The sequence below is a fragment of the Ochotona princeps genome, chromosome 7, assembly GCF_030435755.1.
Source record: "Ochotona princeps isolate mOchPri1 chromosome 7, mOchPri1.hap1, whole genome shotgun sequence".
Lineage (NCBI taxonomy): Eukaryota > Metazoa > Chordata > Mammalia > Lagomorpha > Ochotonidae > Ochotona > Ochotona princeps.
Genome location: NC_080838.1, coordinates 33,042,796 through 33,065,557, shown reverse-complemented (window position 1 = coordinate 33,065,557; position 22,762 = coordinate 33,042,796). Strand labels below are relative to the sequence as shown.

Below are 22,762 nucleotides of genomic sequence, written 5' to 3'. Positions count from 1 at the left end.
TCATGTTTTTAAAATATTTCAAAATAAATAATAGGGAGAGGATTTTGAATATTCCCAGCAGTTACTGACATGTGAACAAATGATATATATCTGAATTGATAGATATGCCAAGTATTCTGATCTATTCATTATGCATTGTATATGTGTATTGTAATAACACACTGACCCCATAAACACAAAGTTACTATGTGTCAATTAAAAAGTAATAATAATAAAAAAAAAAAAACAAAACTGAAGAGTAGAAAAAAATCCTGAAGAATGGGAGCCAGTGTGGTGGTATAGCAGGCTAATTCTTAACCTACAGTGTTGGCATTCCATATGTGTGCTTGGTTCTAGTCTTGGCTACTCCATTTCTGAGCCAACTTCCTTGGACAATGGCCTGAGAAATCAGTGGAGGATAGCCCTAGGCCTTGGGACCCTGCACCCACTTGGGAGATTAAGAAGAGGCTCTGGGCTCGCAGCTTCAGCTCAGCTCAACTCTGGCCACTGCAGCCATTTGGGGAGTGAACCAGCAGATGAAGATCTCTCTCTTTGTAATTCTTACTTTCAAGTAAACAAAGCTTTAAAAAGATTCAAAAGTCAGTCAGAAACAGTACTAAAACCAAAGTCTGTCGGCAGCTAGATTTTTTTAAATTGTGATAATATATGTACTAGCTTTCTTAATATAGCTTTCAAATACTAAGTATAAGTGAATCTCATAAAATGGAAATCCTTTTTATGCACAACTGTCTACTTTTAATACTACTTGAAAATTAGGTAAGATACTAGAGCTACCTTAAAGAACAGAGACCTTTCTTATTTTGGCTTGAATGTTCCTTGCTGATCACTAAGTGACCTACCCGTTGTTGAATGGGCCAGGGCTTTGTAATTGCCGAAAGGTCACAGGCAGTCATCAGCATTGCTCTGTGAAGGAAAAAGAAATCCAGGACTCCTATTAATCCCTATGTGAACATACACACTGAGGAAATGGTTACTAGTAAAAAGTTAAAACCCAATGAATGAGGGGAATGGCACATATCATCTTCTGCAAGACTAAAGAAACAGACAGGACTTACGTAAAATCTGTTGCAGTGATAACAGGTTGCCGTTGTCTTGGTTATCCTGTAAACCACTGGAATTTGCCCTCAATTTTTTTAAATTCAACTCCATAACCATACAAAGAAAAATGACTAAATATTGTATGTTACTATATATTTTTTTCATCTTTCAGTTACAGTAAGATGAAAGTACAGTCATTTCTAATATTTGAACATTTAAGGATGATATCAGGTATCTTACTGCTAAAAGTCCTCTCTCAAAAATTATGGCAGCTATCTTAATTCACTGGACAGATGTATTGGCTTTTGCAAGAAAAGCTTCTGGAATGATTAAGCAGCATCTGCTAGAGCAGCAGATAAGTGGAAACATTAGAGGATGGTATTTTTCAGTTCTTCCTTTGTCAGGACAGCAAAGTCCTTATTGGTTTCTTGAGTCAGTAATATGATGTTATAAAACAGAATCCTATAATTCTTGCATTGAAAATGGTTCTATCTTTAGCACAGTGTTCTCCCTTGTCAGATCCAAATATCTTAGAATCCTTTTAATTTGAAGAAATGGGCAAAAAGGCATTTCTGTAATCTAGAAACACTAAGCATCATTTGTACCTATAGTGACACCCAATTTAAAAGCATATTCTCCATTTTTAAGGCCATAAAGAAAATGCATTCTACTATAATTCTCTTGCACAGACTCTCTTGGGAGAAACGAATGTAGCTGAGCTATTTCCAATCACTATTTGCACCCAATTTCATTAATGATTTCAGTAAGAATTGCCAATACAAACCATCTATTCCAAAAGAGTTTAAGTACCATTCTCAGAAGGAAAGATCAAAAGCTTCCAGCTCTATTGTATACATTTCTGTGAGTGGTCCTAAATCAGAAGAGTGAAGCAGAGACTTGGAATTTTAATTATAGAAAAGTTATGCCACAATCACAGAATGCCTAGACTTTGAAAGGTGCTATCTAAAAACATGGGCAGCCACTAAGTAAAGTATTCCTGCAAAACAGTGGGGGCATTTGTATATTATTTTCTTATACTTTGCATTTTCAAGCACATGCTAAGTAATAGAAATCTATGTAAAGAAGTGTTGATTTCAAAACTACTACTGTGGGCCCGGCGGCGTGGCCTAGCGGCTAAAGTCCTCGCCTTAAACGCACTGGGAACCCATGTGGGCGTCGGTTCTGGTCCCGGCAGCTCCACTTCCCATCCAGCTCCCTGCTTGTGGCCTGGGAAAGCAGTTGAGGACGGCCCAAAGCTTTGGGACCCTGCACCTGCGTGGGAGACCCGGAAGAGGTTCCTGGTTCCCGGCATTGGATTGGCGCAACACCGGCCCGTTGCGGCTCACTTGGGGAGTGAAACATCGGATGGAAGATCTTCCTCTCTGTCTCTCCTCCTCTCTGTATATCTGACTTCGTAATAAAAATAAATAAATCTTAAAAAAAAATAAAGAAATGGGTGAAGGAAATGAGAAAACATTAAAAAAAAACCTACTGTGATGTATCAGGCAGTATGCATGTATGGATCTCTATTAGTGACTCTTTGTTCCTTTTTATTGATCTAGTCTTTACAGTGGCAAAAGTAGCATTAACAGTAGCAAAGGGATGGTATCACAGTTAGAAAACAGAGGGACCAGTGTACTGATATTGGAAGACAACTCTTCAATTGCCCCAGTTCTGCCATCGGTGCAGTGCCAGCATTTTGCTCCTACAAATCTTGGATGTTACTTTGAGCGCTCTCATCCCAAAAATTTAGGAAAATGAACAAGGGAATCCTGAAACCTTGTATAATATTTTATCACATTTTCAAGCTCTGCCCAAAATAAAGGAAAAATTCATTCAATTGAATTTGCAAATGCATTTGCTCTCAAGTAGACATATTCACTCCTTTGTACAGCACTCTGGAGAAGTTTGAGAACCTGTAAGATGATCATGTTCCACAAATAATTACTTTAAAAGCTGTTAGAGAACTTAGTTGGATCACAAAACTTTGGCTCAAAGTATAGAAAAACTACTTACAAAAATAACTCCTTCTGACGAGGGTCTTCCACATCAAATTGGTTTTTTCTTATAAGCTCGAAGAATTCTCCTCGCCTCCTTGAAAGAAAAGAAAAAATACTTGGTAATACTGAAAGGTTGCCAAGCCATTATCCTTGTGGTCTCCGATGACTCACAGAGCAATTTTTGGGGAAAAAATGGAGACTCTAATAAAAATTATCATTTAAAACTAGGTAATAGTTCATCATCCTTATTTTATTATTTCATTGGGTAAAGCATTGAATTTCATGTAATTCTTAACTCTAGATCCCCAGTAATTTTCCAGTTTTTGAGTATTATTTTTAAGAAAAATGAGTTAAAATTTGGATTCTTAGAGTGATTTACGATGTATTAAGTTCATGCATAATAAGATCTAGATGTTTTAGTTTAATTTCACTTGTTTATATATCATGGTCTAAGGTAAAAAATGTTTGGGGTTTCTTTTGAAGCAGAGAAAGATCAAGTAAAATTAAAATAATATTTAATATTCAATGACTATATTATGTCTATATGCAACGACTATTCACTGGGTAGTAAATACTTCTTACATGTCCAAAGTTGTTAAACATCTTCATAAGTCCTAAAACAAGGGTTGTTCTTTTCATAGTGTTTAAAATCTAGTGGAAGGGACAAGATGCAATGCAAGCAAAATGTAGGTAATAAAATGATGTATGATTATCAAAAATGACAAATGAATTTCACAGATTCAGAGGAGAGACCTCTGTGACCTGGAAAAGTTGGAGACGACACTTTGCAGCTATAGGTATTTTTCAAATTCTCAGTAATCTGACAATATTCTGAACACACTTGTTTATTTTCTTTTCTTTTATTGTAGTAACTTTTAAGGTCTCCAAAATCCAAATGAAACAGTGGCAGGCAGTTACTTTGGAAGATTTACAATAGTGTATATCTAGCATTTGATTTTGTGGGTTCTATTCATTTTTGTTTCTCATAAGTGTGACTAAATGCCTAGATGTGAATTCCTGTATAGAGGAAGATAAACTTACATTACAGGGAAATCTCAAATGTGAAACCTCTAGTTTTCATATGTGCAATCTTTAATTATCACAATCTATAATTTGGAAACTAATAATTGCCTAGATGCAGGAAAGTATGCTCTAGTTTCTAGACAGGGAGTTTAATCATACAAATGCATAAATCACGGATACCACCCAAAGCACGCTCTGACTTTAGAAACTAACTGCAAAGGTCCACATCAGTGCTCTTCTGACAAACTCAAATAAGCAGAAACAAGAGAAATTTTGGTTCCTTTTCCTGCTTGCCTAGGTTTGGATGACAGCATAAAGGAAATGTGAAATGAATACAAGCTGGGTGAATGAGGGAACAGGATGGAAAGCGAGTGGCCTATAGACTCTACAGATAATCTGACTTGGAATGACCTTCAGATGGCTGTTTGATTTACACAGAGCTTCGGAGACATAACAGTAGTTTCACATCAGAAATAATTAAGTATCCTGTAATTTATCAGTAAGGAAGCCAAAGAAGGAAAATTTTCTGGCTACTGTTAAGAAACTGCTCCACAGTCTGACACACAGCTTTGCCAGAACATCTACCCTGGTAATACAAAACTTTCCCAGTGTGGATGTTAAAAGTTTCCAACAAAGCAGACATTTCCAAGATTTATTTCTCATGGTATCTCTTAAAACTTACTTAATGTACAGTGCTAGGTCTGTAGCTAAAATCGCTTGCTTGATTATTTTCAAGGTGGTCTTGTATTCTTCAATGGAGAGGCCACTGAGAATCTGATTGCCCTTTATAAAAAAAGAGAGAGAGAGAACCATCATTATTATCCCTTCAGAAAAAGCTGCTGAGAGGAATATCTTAAAGTCAAGTCACAAATCTCAATGTATTCTGAACTCATGAATATGGAAGGCATTTCTGTACTTAGAGTAAGTACTGGGTAAAGTTTCTCCTGTGCATGAGTGCCTCCAAACTATCCTGTTATAGAAATAAAAACAGCTTCATGGTGCTACAGCTGCCTACAGAAACGTGTTCCCCAACTCTTCACATGTTAGGTCTGAATCCAGACTGAAAACCTAACAGCTACTTTTCCTCCAGGCAGATGGGCTGCCATGATCTGACAGCAAGACTGAAAACCAGTGGTATTAATACATATTAGGAATGAAATGATGAGATTTTAAACACTCAAACAAAAGTTATTGTTCTATGGCTTTTGTAATAAATGCAGTAGCATTTCTGGTGTAAATTTATGTACTTTTAGCTTTGTCAATATAGACAACAGTGTGTGTTCCTTAGGAACTTGTCTGAACAGATGGACAGAGGTCCTGGTTAGTAAAGGTGCTGGACAAAGAAAACAGAGTTGAAACATCAATAAGGAACATTTCAAAGATGGCCAGTCCATGTGTGAATCATTTCACCTTGTTCACTACCTAAGCATGTTTTAATGTCTTTCCTATAATTGAAAGTATACAGGGTTATAAAACACACAATTTGGGCACCCAGAATACATTCAAAACAAAATTTGTGAATTGAGTCAGATGTGCTTGCTAAATCCCAAGGCCAAGGAGAAACTCAGAGGCTTAGGAATGACACTGGTGGCAAAGGATTTGTTATGAAGACAGAACTGCTGCTTATGCCAAGCTGGGAGCAAAACACACTGGTTAGGGGATAACTAGATGCTAAAACTGGGGCATGGATCTAATTAATGACAAAAAAACTGCAATTACAACTATAAGCATCATTTTAAATAGGAAATCATTTTAGACTCTTGGCCAAACAGAAAACCATTCAGGAAATATTTTGATACATTTATTTATTTATTATAGCACAAAAAATTTCAAGTGGAAAGTTTTGGTATTGTATTTTTATATTTCCTCTCAAGAGCAGTGGCTGGATAACTGTCCTTAAAAAGATGGAAAATATTGAGATCTTATGATTTGAGCCAGCCATATAAATACAGCCAGATTCTTCCTATGTTAAGTCAAAATATGATACATGGTAAGTTATATTATTTAGTAACAGAGGTAAATATGCCACAGTGTTGGGAGCTATATTTTAAAAAATAATGTTGGCATATTTTCTTTTCCTGGAACTGAATTTCATTTTTTAAGATTACTTATTGAAAACAGTAGAGTTAGAGAGACACAGGGAACCAAATTTATAACAGCCTGTTAAAATATAAATTTTACCTCAAACACATAGATAGAAAATTCCAATAAATGTATTAAGACAATATAAACATTTCTGAAAAGCTTCAGTTCTGAAGACTTACACAATAAACACAATTTGTAGGAAAAATAGTGTTCAGACATACCTCTCCAAGCCTATACAACTTTGGAAGAAGAGCACAAACCAAAACAAAGTCTAGTCCTCTGGAGGTCCTGCAAGCCTGGAGGCTGCCCTGAGAGCATTAAGAATGCATAAAACTAAGTGAGCAGGGATGCTGACTTGTCAAGGGCCCTGAGACAATGCAGATGGAACTGGACTACTGAGACATTGGGGCTATTCAGGTAGGCAACGAAGAACGAATCATGTGCCAAGAGCCTACAGTTGTCCAAGTGAGAAAGCACACATACAAACAGAGAGAGAGTGAGGGAGGAGTGTACTCCATCCACTGATTCAATTACCAAATACCCACAAAGGCTGGAGCTGAGGCCAGGAATTAGAAACATAATACAGGTCTCCTAGAGAGTGGCAGGGACTCACTTTTGCTGCTTCCCAGGGTCTCCATCAGTAAGAAGCTGGAGTAAGGAGCCAGAGTTGGGAATCAAACCCAAGTGCTCTGATGATGGTGGTGGTGGGAGTCTTAACAAACAGGCTAATTACCAGCTCCTCAGGGAAGTACATTTTTTAATATTGGTCAAAGGAAAAGGGCTATTTGTGCTGAAGCCAAATGGAAGGTTTTTTCCTTGTTGTTGAAGATCAAGATTCAACTCCCAGAATTCTGGCACGTCATATCCCAGAGTACCTGTGTATAAAATGATATAGCTCCCAGAGTACACTGGCATCATTCGTCTACTGAGCATTAAGACATAAACTGTGCTCGCTTCGGCAGCACGTATACTAAAATTGGAACAAGACATAAACTAATTTACAGGAAACAATTGCATAAAGTGGCAAAACTGTACTGGACCATGTACAGCCTGGATTAGGAGATTTCCAAACAGGTTGCACCTTGGACCTTCACCCAATGCAGTGGTTTAGGGATAGATGAGAGCACTCCCTGAAGTTCAAGCATGGGACAGGCCTTGAAGTCCCTGTGTAGTTTGATGTGTAAATTTGTGGCTAGAGTGGTGCAGGCTCAGTAGGCACTCTTTAGCTATTATTGGGAGTGTCCCCACTGTGAGGGTATTTTGCAGAGATCATGAAACTACCCTTAAGAAAAGAATTCAACTTGAGCATCTTCCAGGCACCAAAGCATAAGATACCCAATCCATAACAGTGTATTAGGAGTGTTCAAACTCATCCTCTATCTTATTTTCCTGTTCCATACTCTGAGTTTGGAGAAGTAGGAAACCACAGGGATGATTGAGACAATACTGTGAAGACAAGAAAAGCCAACCATTGCATAAGGAGGAAAACCTTACAGTTAAAACTAGGTGCAAACTCTAGGCTATTTATTATTAAAAACTGGACAGAATGGATCCTGAAGTGAACTTGATTGGGATCTTAAGTAAGCAAGAAATTTCAAGTAATCAAAGAGCGTTTGTTTATAAAGGCATGACCAGGAAACACACTGGGTATCTTCAATTTTCTTCCAGATTAGGAAAGAATTGGCCCTGCTGAGCAAACTTAGTGATATGGTGATAAAATGTCTTAAAGGTTATATACCATACATTGGGTTTGTTCAACATAATAGTTCCAACTTTCATTCATTATTAGAAAGATAACACATGCATAAATGAATGTGAAAAATAAAAAAACAATATTAATTTCATCAGGTGAACATAGCTATTGTTAATATTCTGGTGTATATTTCTCTAATATTATTTTCCTTAGCACAGTTATGTTTTGCATTGCATATATTTTCTTACAGAGATAAATATTCATATAAACCTGTACAAAAGTTGGTTCATGATGAGAAGCGTTAATAGAAAGATGGAAAGGCAGTGCTTTTTGTGAAGGCAAACCCTAGAACTATAAAAACCGCTTTCACTTGATTAGAAAAAGAAATTGCAGAATTAACAGAAAGTCACAAAATACCAGTTTTGTTGCTAAGTTGGAGTAGCCAAGTGGAGCTGAGTAGTCAAATTTCCCTTATCGGGCAACATTTAGACAGTTTTGGTTGTTCAGAGAAAGAGAAGGTTGTGAGGATCTCAAATGTTTTGGCTTTGCCTTCCTTACCCAAAAAGGAATAAAGTATGTTCAAGAATTTATGATGCTGGGAATATGGCCAAAACCTAAAAATAAAACTGAATTTATAAAGCTCTCTTCTAAAATTCCACAACAATAAATTAGATACTTACTGGGCTATTAAGAATCATCAGGCACTGGTCAAAATGATGGTGTTCCATGATTGAATGGCAGTAGAGCTGAGCAAGTGGGTGTTCAGTTCTGAAAAAGATTTTGTGGAAGAAAGAGGAAAACAAAATCAATTTTCCCAGTAGGTTTGTTTATCAATATTGTTTTTTTCTTCTTTGTTATCTAAAAAAAGAGGTAACTTGACAAAATTAGGCAACCTATTAATTTTTTCTCATTTTGCTGAGAAAAGTGTGATCTCTGAAAAATACATGAAAAATTTCAAATTATTTTCAAATATCAACGTAATTGATGCTAGTTTGAACCACTTCATCTAAGACTGATGAGAAGGAAGGAATAAGGAGAAAAACCTCATTTCTCTAGACATGAAAACAATTGCCACAAGGGTTTTATCAGTAATACTTCTCAAGTTCATACCTGTAATTGAGTTAAAGTGTGAAATTTGCATGCTGGCTTTCCCTACAAGATATTGCTAAGGGTGAAAATCAGCTTATTCATGTGGATCTCAGTCTAAGGGAAGAGCTGAGTGCATTGGACCGCCACCAGCTTGAGCAATGGAAGCTGAGGGAGACGATGACAATCAGTGCCCACGTGCCCTTGGAAGAAGAAAAGATGGACATGCTAACTGAATCACAGATCCTTGTGTGTAGGACTCAGGCTCCTGGAGTGCAGGCTATCCTGCCAGCTGTGGAAATGGAAGTTGGACGGGCCGAACAGAAACTCTGGCAGGGTGAAGAGACAGGGAAGGATATTACCCTCAGTTTATTGTATGTATGGGACAGTCACAAATCAAGTCCTAGTATGACATCCACAGTCCTCCACTTCATATTTCTCATGACCCCTCATATATGAGTATCAAACAGGATTTCTGCTATTTGCTCTTTAAAAGAAAATGTTTGTGAAAGTGCGTTTTTAAAATTTATGGGAACGTGGTTTATGAATTGTACAGCAAAATGTTATTTTTTTCAGATGACTATGTAAATCATGATTTTGCTTTTCATTTAATTTGTTAGAATAGAGAAGCTATTCAAGATTGAAGAAATTTAACAGAGAAGAAAACAGTAGACAGAAGCTTGAGGGCAAACAGGTCAGATGAAAACTAAGGAGAATGGATAATCTAGCCTATTCCCATGACTTAGAGTATTCCCTCTATGCTGACTTACTGTCATTACTACTGTTGTAACCTTTCCTAGATTCATTTTGTCTGCTTCTCTTTGTCTCCATCCTATTTATTGAGCTGTGCTATGAGTTGGATACATTACTCATCACTGGCAAATGACCAGACGGCAAATGGAGTAACATGAGCAGATTTAGGAAAAATGACAAATTTGCTGGAAACGAACCTGGGGAGGTAGGGAGAACACTTGGAGTTAGGAAACTACTGGGAAACAGACAGCCTAGATGAGAGTGTGAGCATCCCAAAGGACGAGAATAGGTGGGTAAGTGTGAAGGGAGGGAGGGGGAAGAGAGAGAGTGGAAAAGAAGAGATGTCTGGGAGGCAGACTAGATAGGAATGGCAATGAACTGGGAATGAGATGAAGAATATAGAAAGATGGTTAGTTTAATACTTCACATGTCCATTTTCAGGTGCCTGAGACTGGTCCTAATGGATACAAATGTTTCATCCCAGTTCTGGGCTAGATGTACAGATTGGGAATGTGTCCACATGTTGGTGGTCACCTTAGCCATGGGAGTGCAGGATATTACCCGAGAAAGTGGCCCACCATGCGAAGACAGGGGTCTCAGATAGACAGAACCAGTGGTCACTCTATTTTTTGAATCTGCTTTGTGTTCTATATTCCATATTTAGGTAAACTCTTTTGTCATTATTCAGTCTAGATATATTAAAATCAGCCAAATAATTGGCACTTGGTCACCCCCTCCACTTAAAATAAAAGGAAAAGCTTCTAAATTGTTACTTTCATTTATGTAAGAAATTCAAGGACATGTGATAATATTTATTATACAAAGTGATAACTATGCCTAAGCTTATTATCGTATTAGCTGGCAAACCTCTTGAATTTGGTATCTGTTTTCCTTTATGATAATATTTATCATGGACTGAGAGCCTATAACATGTCAGACATTGTGTCATGCAGTTCTTACTAATGCTTACACTAAATGTTTTAGGATATTTCCATTCCTCATTTCAAAATTCTCACTCCCATCTCTGCAGTAACTGATGTAATGTCTGACTTCATGGATGTACTATCAGGCCTCATTCTAGTAACCACGGGAAGATGCCTTGTACTGGCAGACCCTGTATCGTTTGTTGTGCCCTGAAACTCTCTGACCCCATGGCTACTTCCCACTGGAACACTCTCTGCATTCACCCTTTTCAGTCGGGAAGTGTGAAGGAGTTAAGGAAGGGCTGTGTGGCCACCTCTGAATGACGGAGTACAGGGACCTATAGAAACTGGCTTTTGCCTTGTAGGTTAAGTTCCAGGACCCGTTTCATAAAATACTTTAAAAAGCACTAGCGGGACTGCATACCAGTTGGCTGTCTGAATAACTTATCCTTCTACTGACTTTCCCTTCTGCCTTGTTTTACTCCTCCTGGCCCTGCATTCCTGCTCTCTGGGATCCCATTCACTAACAAAAGAGATGTATACTAACTTTAACCTAGCTAGCCTTCTGCGTAATGTGCAGGCTGAAATTTCTCTAAAACTGGCACTTTAATATTTGTAACCAGAGGGTCACAGAGGCTGCCTAACTTGCTCACACTGATGTAAATGGTAGAGGTAGGATCCTGCACAATCCGCTGACCCCATAGTACTTTGCACATAGTCTCAACTTCCTGACGTAGTTAGAAACTGGAGTAGGAAATGCAATTAGGTGACTATAACACAAACAAGTTTAGAACTTCAAATGCATGTTACATTTTCAGATGGTGCTGAAAAGGACTGTTTCCCATTAGAGAAAATTCTTGGCTTGTGAGATAAATGAATGCAATTTGTGTTTGTCTTTACTTATGAGGACATTCTAAAAATACAGATTTATGAATCAGTAAAGGGTGACAAATGTCCCCAGTTTCCTGTTTACAAAAATATTCATAGAAACCACAATATTCTACATCCTTTTGCTTTTCATTTTTTTCCCCAAACACAAGACTCTTAATTTGAGGTTGCTGTAAAAGGACTAATTTAACTGACTACTGCTGCAAAATTTTATTCTCAAACTGATGTCACTGAGCATTATTGCACTGGCACTGCATTTTCCTCTGTCCAGCACGGTTGTTCTATTCTGAGAGCAGAATTAAGATGCGCAGGCCTAAAAAATAATCAGACCAATATTCCGAAATAGAAACGTTTAGAAACCAATAAAAAATATGAAAACCTATGAGAAAAACAATTTTTCTACCCTAGGGTTCCATTTTACCAATGCTAAAAATGTCCTCCTTCTGTTTATCATCCATATATATTACTCTGGGCTTAAATCTGAACTTTGTACCCTACATCAACTCCATTTAGGTTCAGTTTGTTCTATTAGTTCTCTCAAATCTTTACTATGATTTTCTCCTATTAGCCAGGGATTCTTTGGCTTTTTCGTCTCTGCAAACGTATTCCATGACACAAATATTCAAGCCAGTGACTCAGACATTTTGACCTCACAGATCTTTGACCTTATTGATAGCATTGTCTCTTTTAACCTTATCTTTTGCCATTCCCTTCCAGCTAATGATAAAGCAAGAGCTTGAACTCCTACATGTCATTAATAGCATATCTTTGTGAAAATAGCTAAAACCTACAGAGCTTTTGGTGTGTTCCAGGTACCATTCCAAGCACTTTACAAATATTTGTTTTTCTTTAATTATTGTCAAAAACACTACTATTAAACAGAAAAAAAAGAGATTAAATACCTAGTCTGTGGTCACAGAGTAAGATTAGATGTCAGATTTTGAACCAGGCATCACACTGGATTTGGCTTTAACCACCATAACCATCACAACCTCTACACAGTGGTAGAAGGACCAACTAACACACAAAGTCCTAAAAAGAGTTCCGAGTACCACATAATAAGAACCATATTAAATGTTAGCTTATAATTATTTTTACCATCACTGTTTGACATTGGAACTAACTGAACTTGCATTTCTTACATGTTCTCATTTCGAGTCTCTCAAGACCTTCAATGTCTCAGGGATTATTTCATTCCTGAGTGTAATGGACTCTACCCAGTTTGATTTCATAAGTGATTTGTGTCTTCTGTAGAACCCTGTTATTTCTCTCAGATCTTGCCAGCCCTCTCTTACCACGGTGCCAGTTCACAACTCCAGTGAATTTCTGTTTCTCGCTTACAGGGCGGACTGGACCATTGTAGGGTGAATTTTCCAAGGTCTAATTAGTTTTCATGGTCTGATTGTGGCTACCAAGGCTATTTTTTTTCTGATTTTATTGTACCTCCCATCTTGAAAAAAACATTCAATGATCATGTTGCCTCTTTTACCTATTTCTTAGGTATCAGTTTCCCTTCATTGCCAAAACTTCTTTACCCTCCACACTTCCCAGCATAATCACTTCCAAATTCTTGAACCAGAAGTCGTATTTCCCTTCTCTCCTGCATTTAAGTAGATGTTCAAAAATGAGTCAAAAATGTTTTTCTCTTAACCGCTAGCCAGCTTTCAATTTATTGTAGCAGCTTTCTGCTGGAGTTCTGTGTCATCCTAATTTCTACCCATTTGCCTTGTAAGCTTATTTTCAGACTTTCTGACTAAGCACTACCTTTGTTACACTGTACGCTGTATTGGCTCCTTGTTTTTCACTACATAAAACCCCAAATGCTCTAGTTTCATAGCCTTGCCCTAGAAAGGTCTTAAAACATTCACCCTCTTAGTTTTCATTCCTACTCAGTGTGAACCTTGAAACTACTGCCAGGTTAGCCATCATCAGTTTCATGAAAATGTCCACCTTGCAGCATTCCTGGGACATCTTTATCTTGTTGCCTCCAGATCCTACCCACTGTTTACAAGCCAGTTAAGTCTACTTCCTCCATGAAAAGTGAAGTTGGACTTTAATGGTCTCAGCCTGTTTTTTCTCTGTTGAGCATTTACAGTCCCCCTTGTTAAACAATGCAGGACTCACTAGATATTTTCTTGAAGTGATCCCCATTATTTCATGAGATTATGACAATTTCTTTAGATAGGAACAGAATCTTAAGAGCTAGTAACTGCTCATTATCTATCAGGTATATATTAGCTGTTATGCTAATGCAAGGAAATTCTCTATCCAACCCAAGTGTTACAGATCCTCTACTGGGTGTCTATATTTCACATGTTTTGTTCTTGTTACTGTGTATTTGAAAAATAATAATTCATTATCTACCTCAGGCCACTCCTTCCTTCATCTACATGGGAGAAATTAAGCATGCACAGTGAACTGTTATTTTAAGTATTTCACCAGCCTACATGTGCTACTCCCTCATAATGGAAGTCTTATCAAAGAATTATATAATGAATTAAGAGACATCCTCCTCTTCAAAGAATATCTTACTTCAAAAAAAAAAAACTTCTGCGAAGAGATTCAAAAAATGAAGAAACCTTTAGTTTCTATAACTTGGCTATTACATGGCACTTTTTCTTTTTTTCAATATTGCACTTAAATCTGTGTCTCCTTTTATTGTTTAGGTTTCCTTTACATATTGATTTGAATATCTGATCAGATCCAGACACAGTGTGCCTTTTTAGATGGGTATTTATATGGGAATGTTTATGGTAGTCCTATTCTCCCAAGAGTTCCCTGGTTAAACAAAATCTTACTTTGAGTATACTCATTGACCACCAAGTAAAGAAAAAAAGGAAACATCCCTGGAAAATTCTTGGCTTCACTTACTCAAACCACAAAGATGTAGGAAGAAATAAAAATCTCTGCAACTGCTCTAACTTGAAAAAAAAAAAGTTATTATTACTTGATGAAAATCTGCCTTGCACTGTATGTGAAAGCAAGATACTGTAGTCTATGATTTTTTCCCAGGACATTTATTTTTTTGAAGAGACAAGGACATTTCTCCAGATGTTTTTGCGGGAAATTATTTTAAATAAACAAAGGGGAGAAAAAAAACCCCAGTTGTGCTTTGTTTTCACTCTAGAGTAGAGCAGTGTGGCATTCTAGTGCAATACATACATGAGAGGTCATGTATAATCACATTACATCCGGTTCTGAAGCAGTGGGGGATCATGACCCAAGCTGACCTCTAGGTAGTGGCTGATCCTAAAGCTATACCATGTGTCCTGGCTCTGCACTGCTAATCTCTTCATGCTGGTGTGTTCCCTTTCATAATTGATCTCATTATCCATGGGGAGTACAATTCATATGGCAGAGCCCAGAGGACAAGGGACATGCCATCCAGTCAGTTCTCCAAAACATTGGATTTTCAAGAGGAAACAGCCAGACCCTGACACTGGAGCAAGAGCTTGCTATCTGTTCCCATCAAAGGTCAGTGGAGGACATGGTTGCTACATCCCTACAATTCTTTTTACATGAAGTTTTCCATTTGTTTAGATAAAGGGAATGTGATTAGAGAGCTTTCTGGAATTCTCTCTAGATATCAGACAGCTGGAATTTCCTTAAGAGATCTCTCCATTAGTTAAACCATTTGCATACTTTAAGAAAATGCTCAGTAGTAAGTCTTCAATCAAATGTTTGGAAAAAAATACAAATATCACAATAACTTAAAGATTTAATGAAACATATGTCACTTTTAAGATCTTATTTGCTATTGCAAATGCTACTTCTGTATGGACTTTGAAGGTGTCTGAATAGTCTTGTCATAAGGTTTGGTATCATGTTCTTTTTTTTTTAAATAAAGAGGTTTATTATTATTATTATTTGAAAGGCAGATTTGTAGAGAGAAGAGGAGAAGGGAGGAGAGATGATGTGAGGAGAGGTGCTGATTCACTCTTCAAATGATTTCAATGCTTGGGCTGGGCCAGGCCAAACCTAAGAGCCAGGAGCTTCTGGTGGGTGCAGAGAACCAAGAACTTGGGACATCCTCTGCTGCTCACCTAGATATATTACAGGGAGCTGCATTGGAAGTGGAGCAGATGGAACTAAAACGGGGAGCACATGAGATGTAGGCCCTGCAGGTGATGGCATAACATGTTGTACATAGCCTGTTCCAGGGATCTTTTTCTTAGAATCAGTCCAGGAGAGATTGTGGTGGTGATGGTACAACCATCTCTAGCACCTACTGTTATGATTTAACATTTATGTTAATGTGGGATCAGGAATGCTACTTGGTACTGTGTACAATCTCGACAAACTGACACCAACCCCACTTCCATGGTCCAAGGCCATGCAGAGACTGCAGCAGAGAAGCAATCTGAACCCAGGTCTGACTGTACAGCCCAGCCTCCTCAACGATGTGCTGTAATACTTCATTAATACCAGATGCTGCCTCCTGCCTAGCACTTCCTAAGCATGTAGGACTGAGCTAAGCACTGTTCAAATGTTATCTTTTCTAATCTTGGGTGAAATTCTACCTTTTCCAAACTGGTATTAATAGTTTTCTAAAGAAACTCTTAAGCTGTGTACACATGAACTAAAGCAAAAGTCCTGGTAATTATCTAATAAAATAAGAATCTCAACATAAATTTTTTTTCAACTTTGGGCTGTAACATTACCAACAGAAGATTGGACATAATATTATTTTTTCCACTTCCCTTAAATGTAATCAGATTATGTTATAGAACCTTCACCAATTGAAGTTGTGTGCCATCAGATTTTGGTATGGCTCTAAGTTTAACAAAAATACAGTCCTATAATGTAGCAGTAACTTTTCCTTGTTTCGCTGGCGAAAATCCCACCTCTGTATATAAGAGTTATTGACACCACGGTGATCCAGATCATGGCTTAGTGCAGCAATCAGCAAGGCAAGTATCTCCAGGTCGGTTAGCTTGTTCTGCATGATCAAAGGCATGGAGGAGAGAGAAAGACATAACTCAGTAAAGGGGAGTGTGTTAAGTCTTTTCTGTGTTTTTTTTTCTCCCACTATATATAATATATAATATATATATATATATAGGTATATGTATATTGCTTTACAATCACAGATTTTTTTCTAGAATCCTATTATCCAGGAAATTGGCTGCATTTTATCATTCAGGATAAGGCTATAACAGATGTTCCTTATCAATAGAAAGTAATCTGTCTGTCTATAGTAAATTTCACTAATTCTTAAATATATATACATGCAATAAACATCATAAGCTCTAAAAATCCTGAGTTTCTTTCTTTCAGTCCCCGGCAGAGTCTGCTGTAGTACTGTGCTATCAGTTTCTGGGTCCTTAAGGAATGTGAAGATGTGAATATTAAGTGAAACATCAGAAAAAAATTATTAGGAATGCAAATTTGACTTTAAAAAGTTGCATAATACATTTCCAACTGAAATGTGTATTTATTTTGAGCACCTGCCTTTTGTATTACCCATACTACTGCACTCCTTTATTAATTAAAAGAAAAAATAGGATAAAATTATCGCCACCTCTTTTCTGTTGGAACTCTCAACATTCTATACAGGCTTTACAACATATTTGAAAAAAAAAATCATATATTTTTTTATTTCTTACAAAAAGACAGGATAGTTTTCAGTGGTGATAATCTTCTGGTCCTTTCCATAACCCCCAAACATAAGTTATCCTAATTTTTATGAATGTTTGCTATGGCAGGAAATACTATAATATCAACTTCCTTGTTGGCAACAATCAGTTCTTTTAGATCTGTTGAGTTAAAATGTAAACCCTATAATCGTCCCCAGAATACTATATTTTAGAATACATATGGTTTAAAATGAACAAGGGACTTCTGGATTAAAAACAGCTACATGATGGATGCCTAGAATCACCTAGAATAACTAATTGATCTAAGGACAGGGACATGGATAAAATTTGGCCTCGGAAGGAATGAATTACTTGAATGTTTTCATTATTGATCTTCCCTCTAAACAGTCTCTGGTCAGTGTACATGAAACCAAATCCTTAACACAAATGAAGACTTGTAAAATTGAGTGTTCCAAGACAAAGCACAATGGAGAATCCTTGAATTATCTGTGTAGCTACATGCAAGTCTTGGAGTAGTTGTTGAAGAATTCTATGATGGAGCAGGTTAAGTGTGAACATGAGAAATAACAATAATATATACTTTTAAACTTTTCTAAATACTGTAGTACTCTCCTCTGTAAGAAATACTTACTTTTCCAAAACTATTTACAGTCTAAATGTTTCAGAGCACCCATAATTTATCCCCAAAACTTTACATTACATTGTGTATGCATAAAATTTAGTAACTAAGTATGTTGCCACATTAATCCACTTTAACTAGAAAAATGTTATTTGTAAGTAGTGCAGCATAAGAAATTTGGAAGATTGTGCTGTACATTTTACTAAGAAGTAGCAGAATGTCCCAACTATATGGATGGCTCTAAAAATTACCTGGATTTTGCCTGCTTTAAGAGCAGCAAACATGCACTGAGCTGTGTTGAAAGCATGTCTCCAATTATGGTAGGCAACATTCTTCCGATAATTCTTCTTAACACTTAAAATCCATCTGCACAGAACCTTTAGGAAATAAAGCATAAACAGTAACAATAATGGCTCAAGCTTATCTCACCATATGTTCTAGGCACCATACAAATCAATCACTTTTACCCTCTACAACTGCTGAGAGCCATATTACTGTTTTGACCATTTCACAGACAAGAAAACTGACACTCAGACCTTACTGAAGGTCACAATGCTAGAAATATGAGCAGTTTGATTCTGGAGTCTACCAAGTTGAGCACTAAATTAGCTAGATTGGATATAAAAAGTGAGATATCTTTAAGAGAGGTCTATCTGGAATGGTAGGATGCTAACTAGCTTTTCAAATGGTAAGGTAGCCATATGCCATTCATTAAGAGTAAAAACTCATATGTACAAGAACGCACTTCGCGAGAGCCAACATCTCAGCCACTCTCAAATTCTTCCCACACTCCTGTGGTGTGCAGTTGCAAAGGTATTTAGTGCAAAGTTCTGGGCTGCAAACAAAGTATACAGCACACATCCAAGGACAAGTTAGAGCTACAAGTCCCACTATCATAAAAATCTTTGTTCTTTTAAACTATGATTAAATATCCAGGCGGAAGTACTCCTTGGCTTTCAAAAGGTAACCTTTGGGAAAAAATATATGCAAAATAAAGCTGTGGGGTCCATATGAAAGAAAAAAAAAAACAACTTTCAAAGATGGAAAAAAGAATAGCTTGTTAAGCAAGTATCACAAGTTGGGTTTGATTCAACATCTAAGTGGTGTGTTATGTAAAATACCCTGGGACTCAGGGGCCCTAAGCATGGCTATGCTGTGTTTGTGCTAACACCAGAGTTAACCTTTCTTCAAATGCGGATGATTTACTAGACTTTTGGGGATTTGCAAAAATAAATATGTGCTGCTCTCTTGCATATATCACTCAGATGCTTGAAACACAAAGAGCATTGCCATGGGGAAATGGAAAAAGTAACAGAGTAAAGAATGCTGCCTTGACAATATTCAACACGATATAATCGCCCACAGAGGTAGGCCTAAACAAGGTTCTCCATTGTGATAGAGACTGCTGACTGAGGATTTGGTAGAAAATTGAATGCTTTCACGTTCTCCCATTTCTCTTCAGATCTTTTTTGTTTCTATTCTACATCTCAGTTCACAGGGAATCCTGATAACAAAGAACCTAATGTTTCCAAACTCTTCCTGAGTTGCTGCATTTCAAGCAGAGGACTTGCGCATGCCTATGGCTGACATATGTTCACCATAAGTACACTGCGGCTTCTTTCATGATGACCATTGTTGAATAAAGTTCATCCAGAAGATGGTGGATTAATCTTATTAGAGAAATTTTTTTTTAAAGATTTATTTTTATTTTTATTTTTTATTTTTATTACAAAGTCAGATACACTGAGAGGAGGAGAGACAGAGAGGAAGTGGAGCTGCCGGGATTAGAACCAGCGACCATATGGGATCAAGGCGAGGACCTTAGCCACTAGGCCACGCCGCCAAGCCCAGTTATTAGAGAAATTTTTAAGAGCTATAAACTGTCTTTGAAATGTTTAGGAACTATAAAATAGCATGATACAGAAAAAACTAATGCAGCAAGAAACTGCACAGTAACTGGGAAGTAAAGATACATTGCAGTATGCATCTCTACTCTCAAATAAGAGGGCTCCCAGTGAAACTGTTAAATACACTTTGACAATTTGATATTAGATTTTCTGCCATTGCCTATATCTACAGTATAATAATACACTTAAGTTACAATGTTCAATTTGTAACTTACTGAAGGACTATACTTCTGTAATAATATGGGGGGAAATGGTGGGGGTAGAAATATGGGGTGGGAGAAAGTAAAGAAGGGGGATTCTCTATACCCACAAAACTGTATCATGGAAAGTAATAATAACAATAAAATTTTAAAAATTACACAGTAAAGTGCAGAAATTTAACCTGTGTATATACCCTTTAATCATAAGTGTACAGATATAAATACATATTCACACATGCCATATAATGTGAAACAGTGATCAGAACGACTCTGTGGAACATAATTTCTGATAAGTTACTCTATTAGATTCTGTTAAAACAGATTTAACAGAATTGGATACCCCAGTGGATGTCACAGTTAGCAAACAACTACATTTAAGCTCAGTTTCAGATTTTTTTATCAGGAGGTTCGGAATTGCATACAGGAAATTTTGGATATGCTAAAAACACAAATCAGTAACTATATTTTGTACACAATTATTTATAGTTGCTTGCTGTTTGGATTACTGTAGAGAATATGTTTGTAACACATTGGATCAATCACCAATAATTATGGAAGGTTTCCTAAGGTGATAGGGACAAATGGAAGAAACAGAAAACAGGTCAGGACTTGCCTTTAGGAAACTGACTCAGCATTGAAAATAGCAAAAGTGCATATATCCAGGAAATAAAGATAACATGAAGGGTGCAAATTTATAAACTGCTAAGCTGTGACCCAAGTGGCATGAAGTCAATTGTAGAGTCCTCTCATGGAGAGAGACAGTGAGTCAGGCTCTGAGGAAGAGAAAAGTATGTTGTGGCATGGAGTAGGGCAGGCACAGTTCATGAGAAAAATGACATGTAAGAGACAGAGGGTAAAAACAAGCACAGCACATTCAGAATATGTTGCAGGGAGCAACAAGAGGCAGTGCTTACAATTGTTACAGAAGAGTAACTTAGGATTCAGAAGCCAAGCAGAGACATGAAGACACATCCATCAATATGAAATGTTCTCTGTCACAGCAACTTCATAAATCTTAACATCCTTCTCTAGCAGTAACATTTTAATTTTATCATCCTAACATTATACTGACAGCAATATCTGAAATACTCAGAACAGAAGAGGCAGTATGGCAGGAAGGCCATTCAGAACGATTAGGATGCTAAAGTTGATGTTGGCCAGATCCAGAATAGTGGTTATTCAAACAGAAAAAGAAGGTAGGTGAATCAGATTGAGAAGAAATATTTTCCTCATGAACAAAAATCTAAGAGAAGATAATAAATATTGCAGCAGAAAGTTTAAATACCTATCTTCATTACCTAATTCTCAAATGCTACCCTCAAGCCAAGCAAGAACAAAATATCAACTTACATACATTTCATTTAAAAAAAAAGGGACCACAACTAGTTTTCTGAACAAGCCCTTTCACCAGAATCATCACTAGCTTCAAGAATATTAGCTCTCAGGAACAGAAAAGGATTTGAGATGTTAGGTAGATTCACAGGTCCTACAACCAGCAAGATGCAGTGTTCAGATTCACAGTTTAGAATCTCTGGCTCCTAATGAGATCTTCATCCCACTACTAGAGAAGGCTGCTACAAATGAGGCTTGTAAACTGCAATAAAGTAACAATAAAGAAATCGGGATGATTGTAACCATAAAATCTGGCCCAAGAATATAACTGACCCGGACTCTGAGTGTTAAGTAGGACCTGAGACACAGGTGCACACATACACAAAAAGCACATTGATACATGGATCAGCACTGCATGTATAAATGTATTAAGACTCTTAGTGGCTGTGTGTGTGTAGGGGGGTAATACCATTACTCCTTGTGAATATACAAGTGACTATGTTGAGAGATCAACTAGCCAGGGAAATAAGACATATTGCTAGTAGATCTATGACTCAAAATCCACAATCTTCCCACTCGACAGTGCAGTCTCAGTTCCTTTGCTTGTAAGCTTGGAAGAGAGCTTTATGAATAAAATGACATTATATTCCTTAACACTTTCTCACAAGAGTTAAGTTTTGTTAGAGAAGTCTATGGCCCATTGTTCTTTTTTCCTACCCAAGAAAGAGGAACAGGTACTTCAAAAACATTTCTGGAAATGCACATTATGAAAAAAAAAACTACACAAAAAACTATTTCAATTTTTTTTGCATGAAAATAGACACTTTAATTCTACTGTCCACAAATGTTTGAAATGATCTCATAGGATATTTGGTTAAACCAAGGGAAAGAAAAGACTAGAATCAGGACCCCAGTAAGGCCACTAATGATGCTGTATTAATCTTATCTGTATTCATCCTTTGTTTTTATTCTGAACTGAGAGGCCTTTGATAGCAGAGGGAGCCCGCTGCTGAAATATGCACCTGGCCTAGTGCTGAGTACATAGTGTATGTTAATACATTTCAATCCTATGAGTTAATGGAATGCTAAATGGTAGAGGCCTTTAAGACATTTAATTTTTCAGATAAGAAAACTATATAGAGAGGCCAGACATTAAGCTGATCAGAAAAATAACTCTGAAGGCAAGTTACTGAGGATTTTTTCCCCAGCTGTCTCTTCTGTTCTCCCTTACTCTTTGATGCTACAGAGTTCCCTGATCTCAGCTAACTGATAACAAAAGGCATTGATTAAAGTCTTGCCATTTCCTGAGAGGAGAATAAGATAATCTAAGTGATTAAAATCAGTTTTCATCTTCAGCTGATACAGGTGATCTCCTTCCAGCTACGCTTGGCTTTACACTAATCCCCTTCCTCTCTGTTCTCCCTTGAGCACTGTTATGGCTTTGGGCATCCCCCCATGGCTGCCCTGCTGTGGATCCCTCAGCGCCTCACCACTGTTTCCAGCATGCACTCCCGATGAATGGTGTACAAGGTCCTGTGTAACCTTCTTACCTTCCTATCCAGCTGCTCCTCTTGCCACGCTCACCCCTCAACCACAGTTCTATACCATTTGCATGGTT

At 37.3% G+C, this 22,762-nt stretch overlaps 1 protein-coding gene across 3 annotated transcripts in view; it reads right to left on the bottom strand.

Moving 5' to 3' along the window:
• Positions 1–22,762, bottom strand: part of PDE5A (phosphodiesterase 5A) — a 151,336-nt gene that overhangs the window by 15,813 nt on the left and 112,761 nt on the right. For all 3 annotated transcript variants that reach the window (XM_058666909.1, XM_058666911.1, XM_058666910.1), the window contains exons 13-18: positions 17,957–18,082; positions 16,334–16,428; positions 8,520–8,607; positions 4,744–4,844; positions 3,055–3,132; positions 840–903 (exon numbers count right to left, since the gene is read on the bottom strand). In XM_058666909.1, coding sequence (XP_058522892.1) covers positions 840–903; positions 3,055–3,132; positions 4,744–4,844; positions 8,520–8,607; positions 16,334–16,428; positions 17,957–18,082 — 552 coding nt within the window. The remainder of the gene's footprint in view (positions 1–839; positions 904–3,054; positions 3,133–4,743; positions 4,845–8,519; positions 8,608–16,333; positions 16,429–17,956; positions 18,083–22,762) is intronic.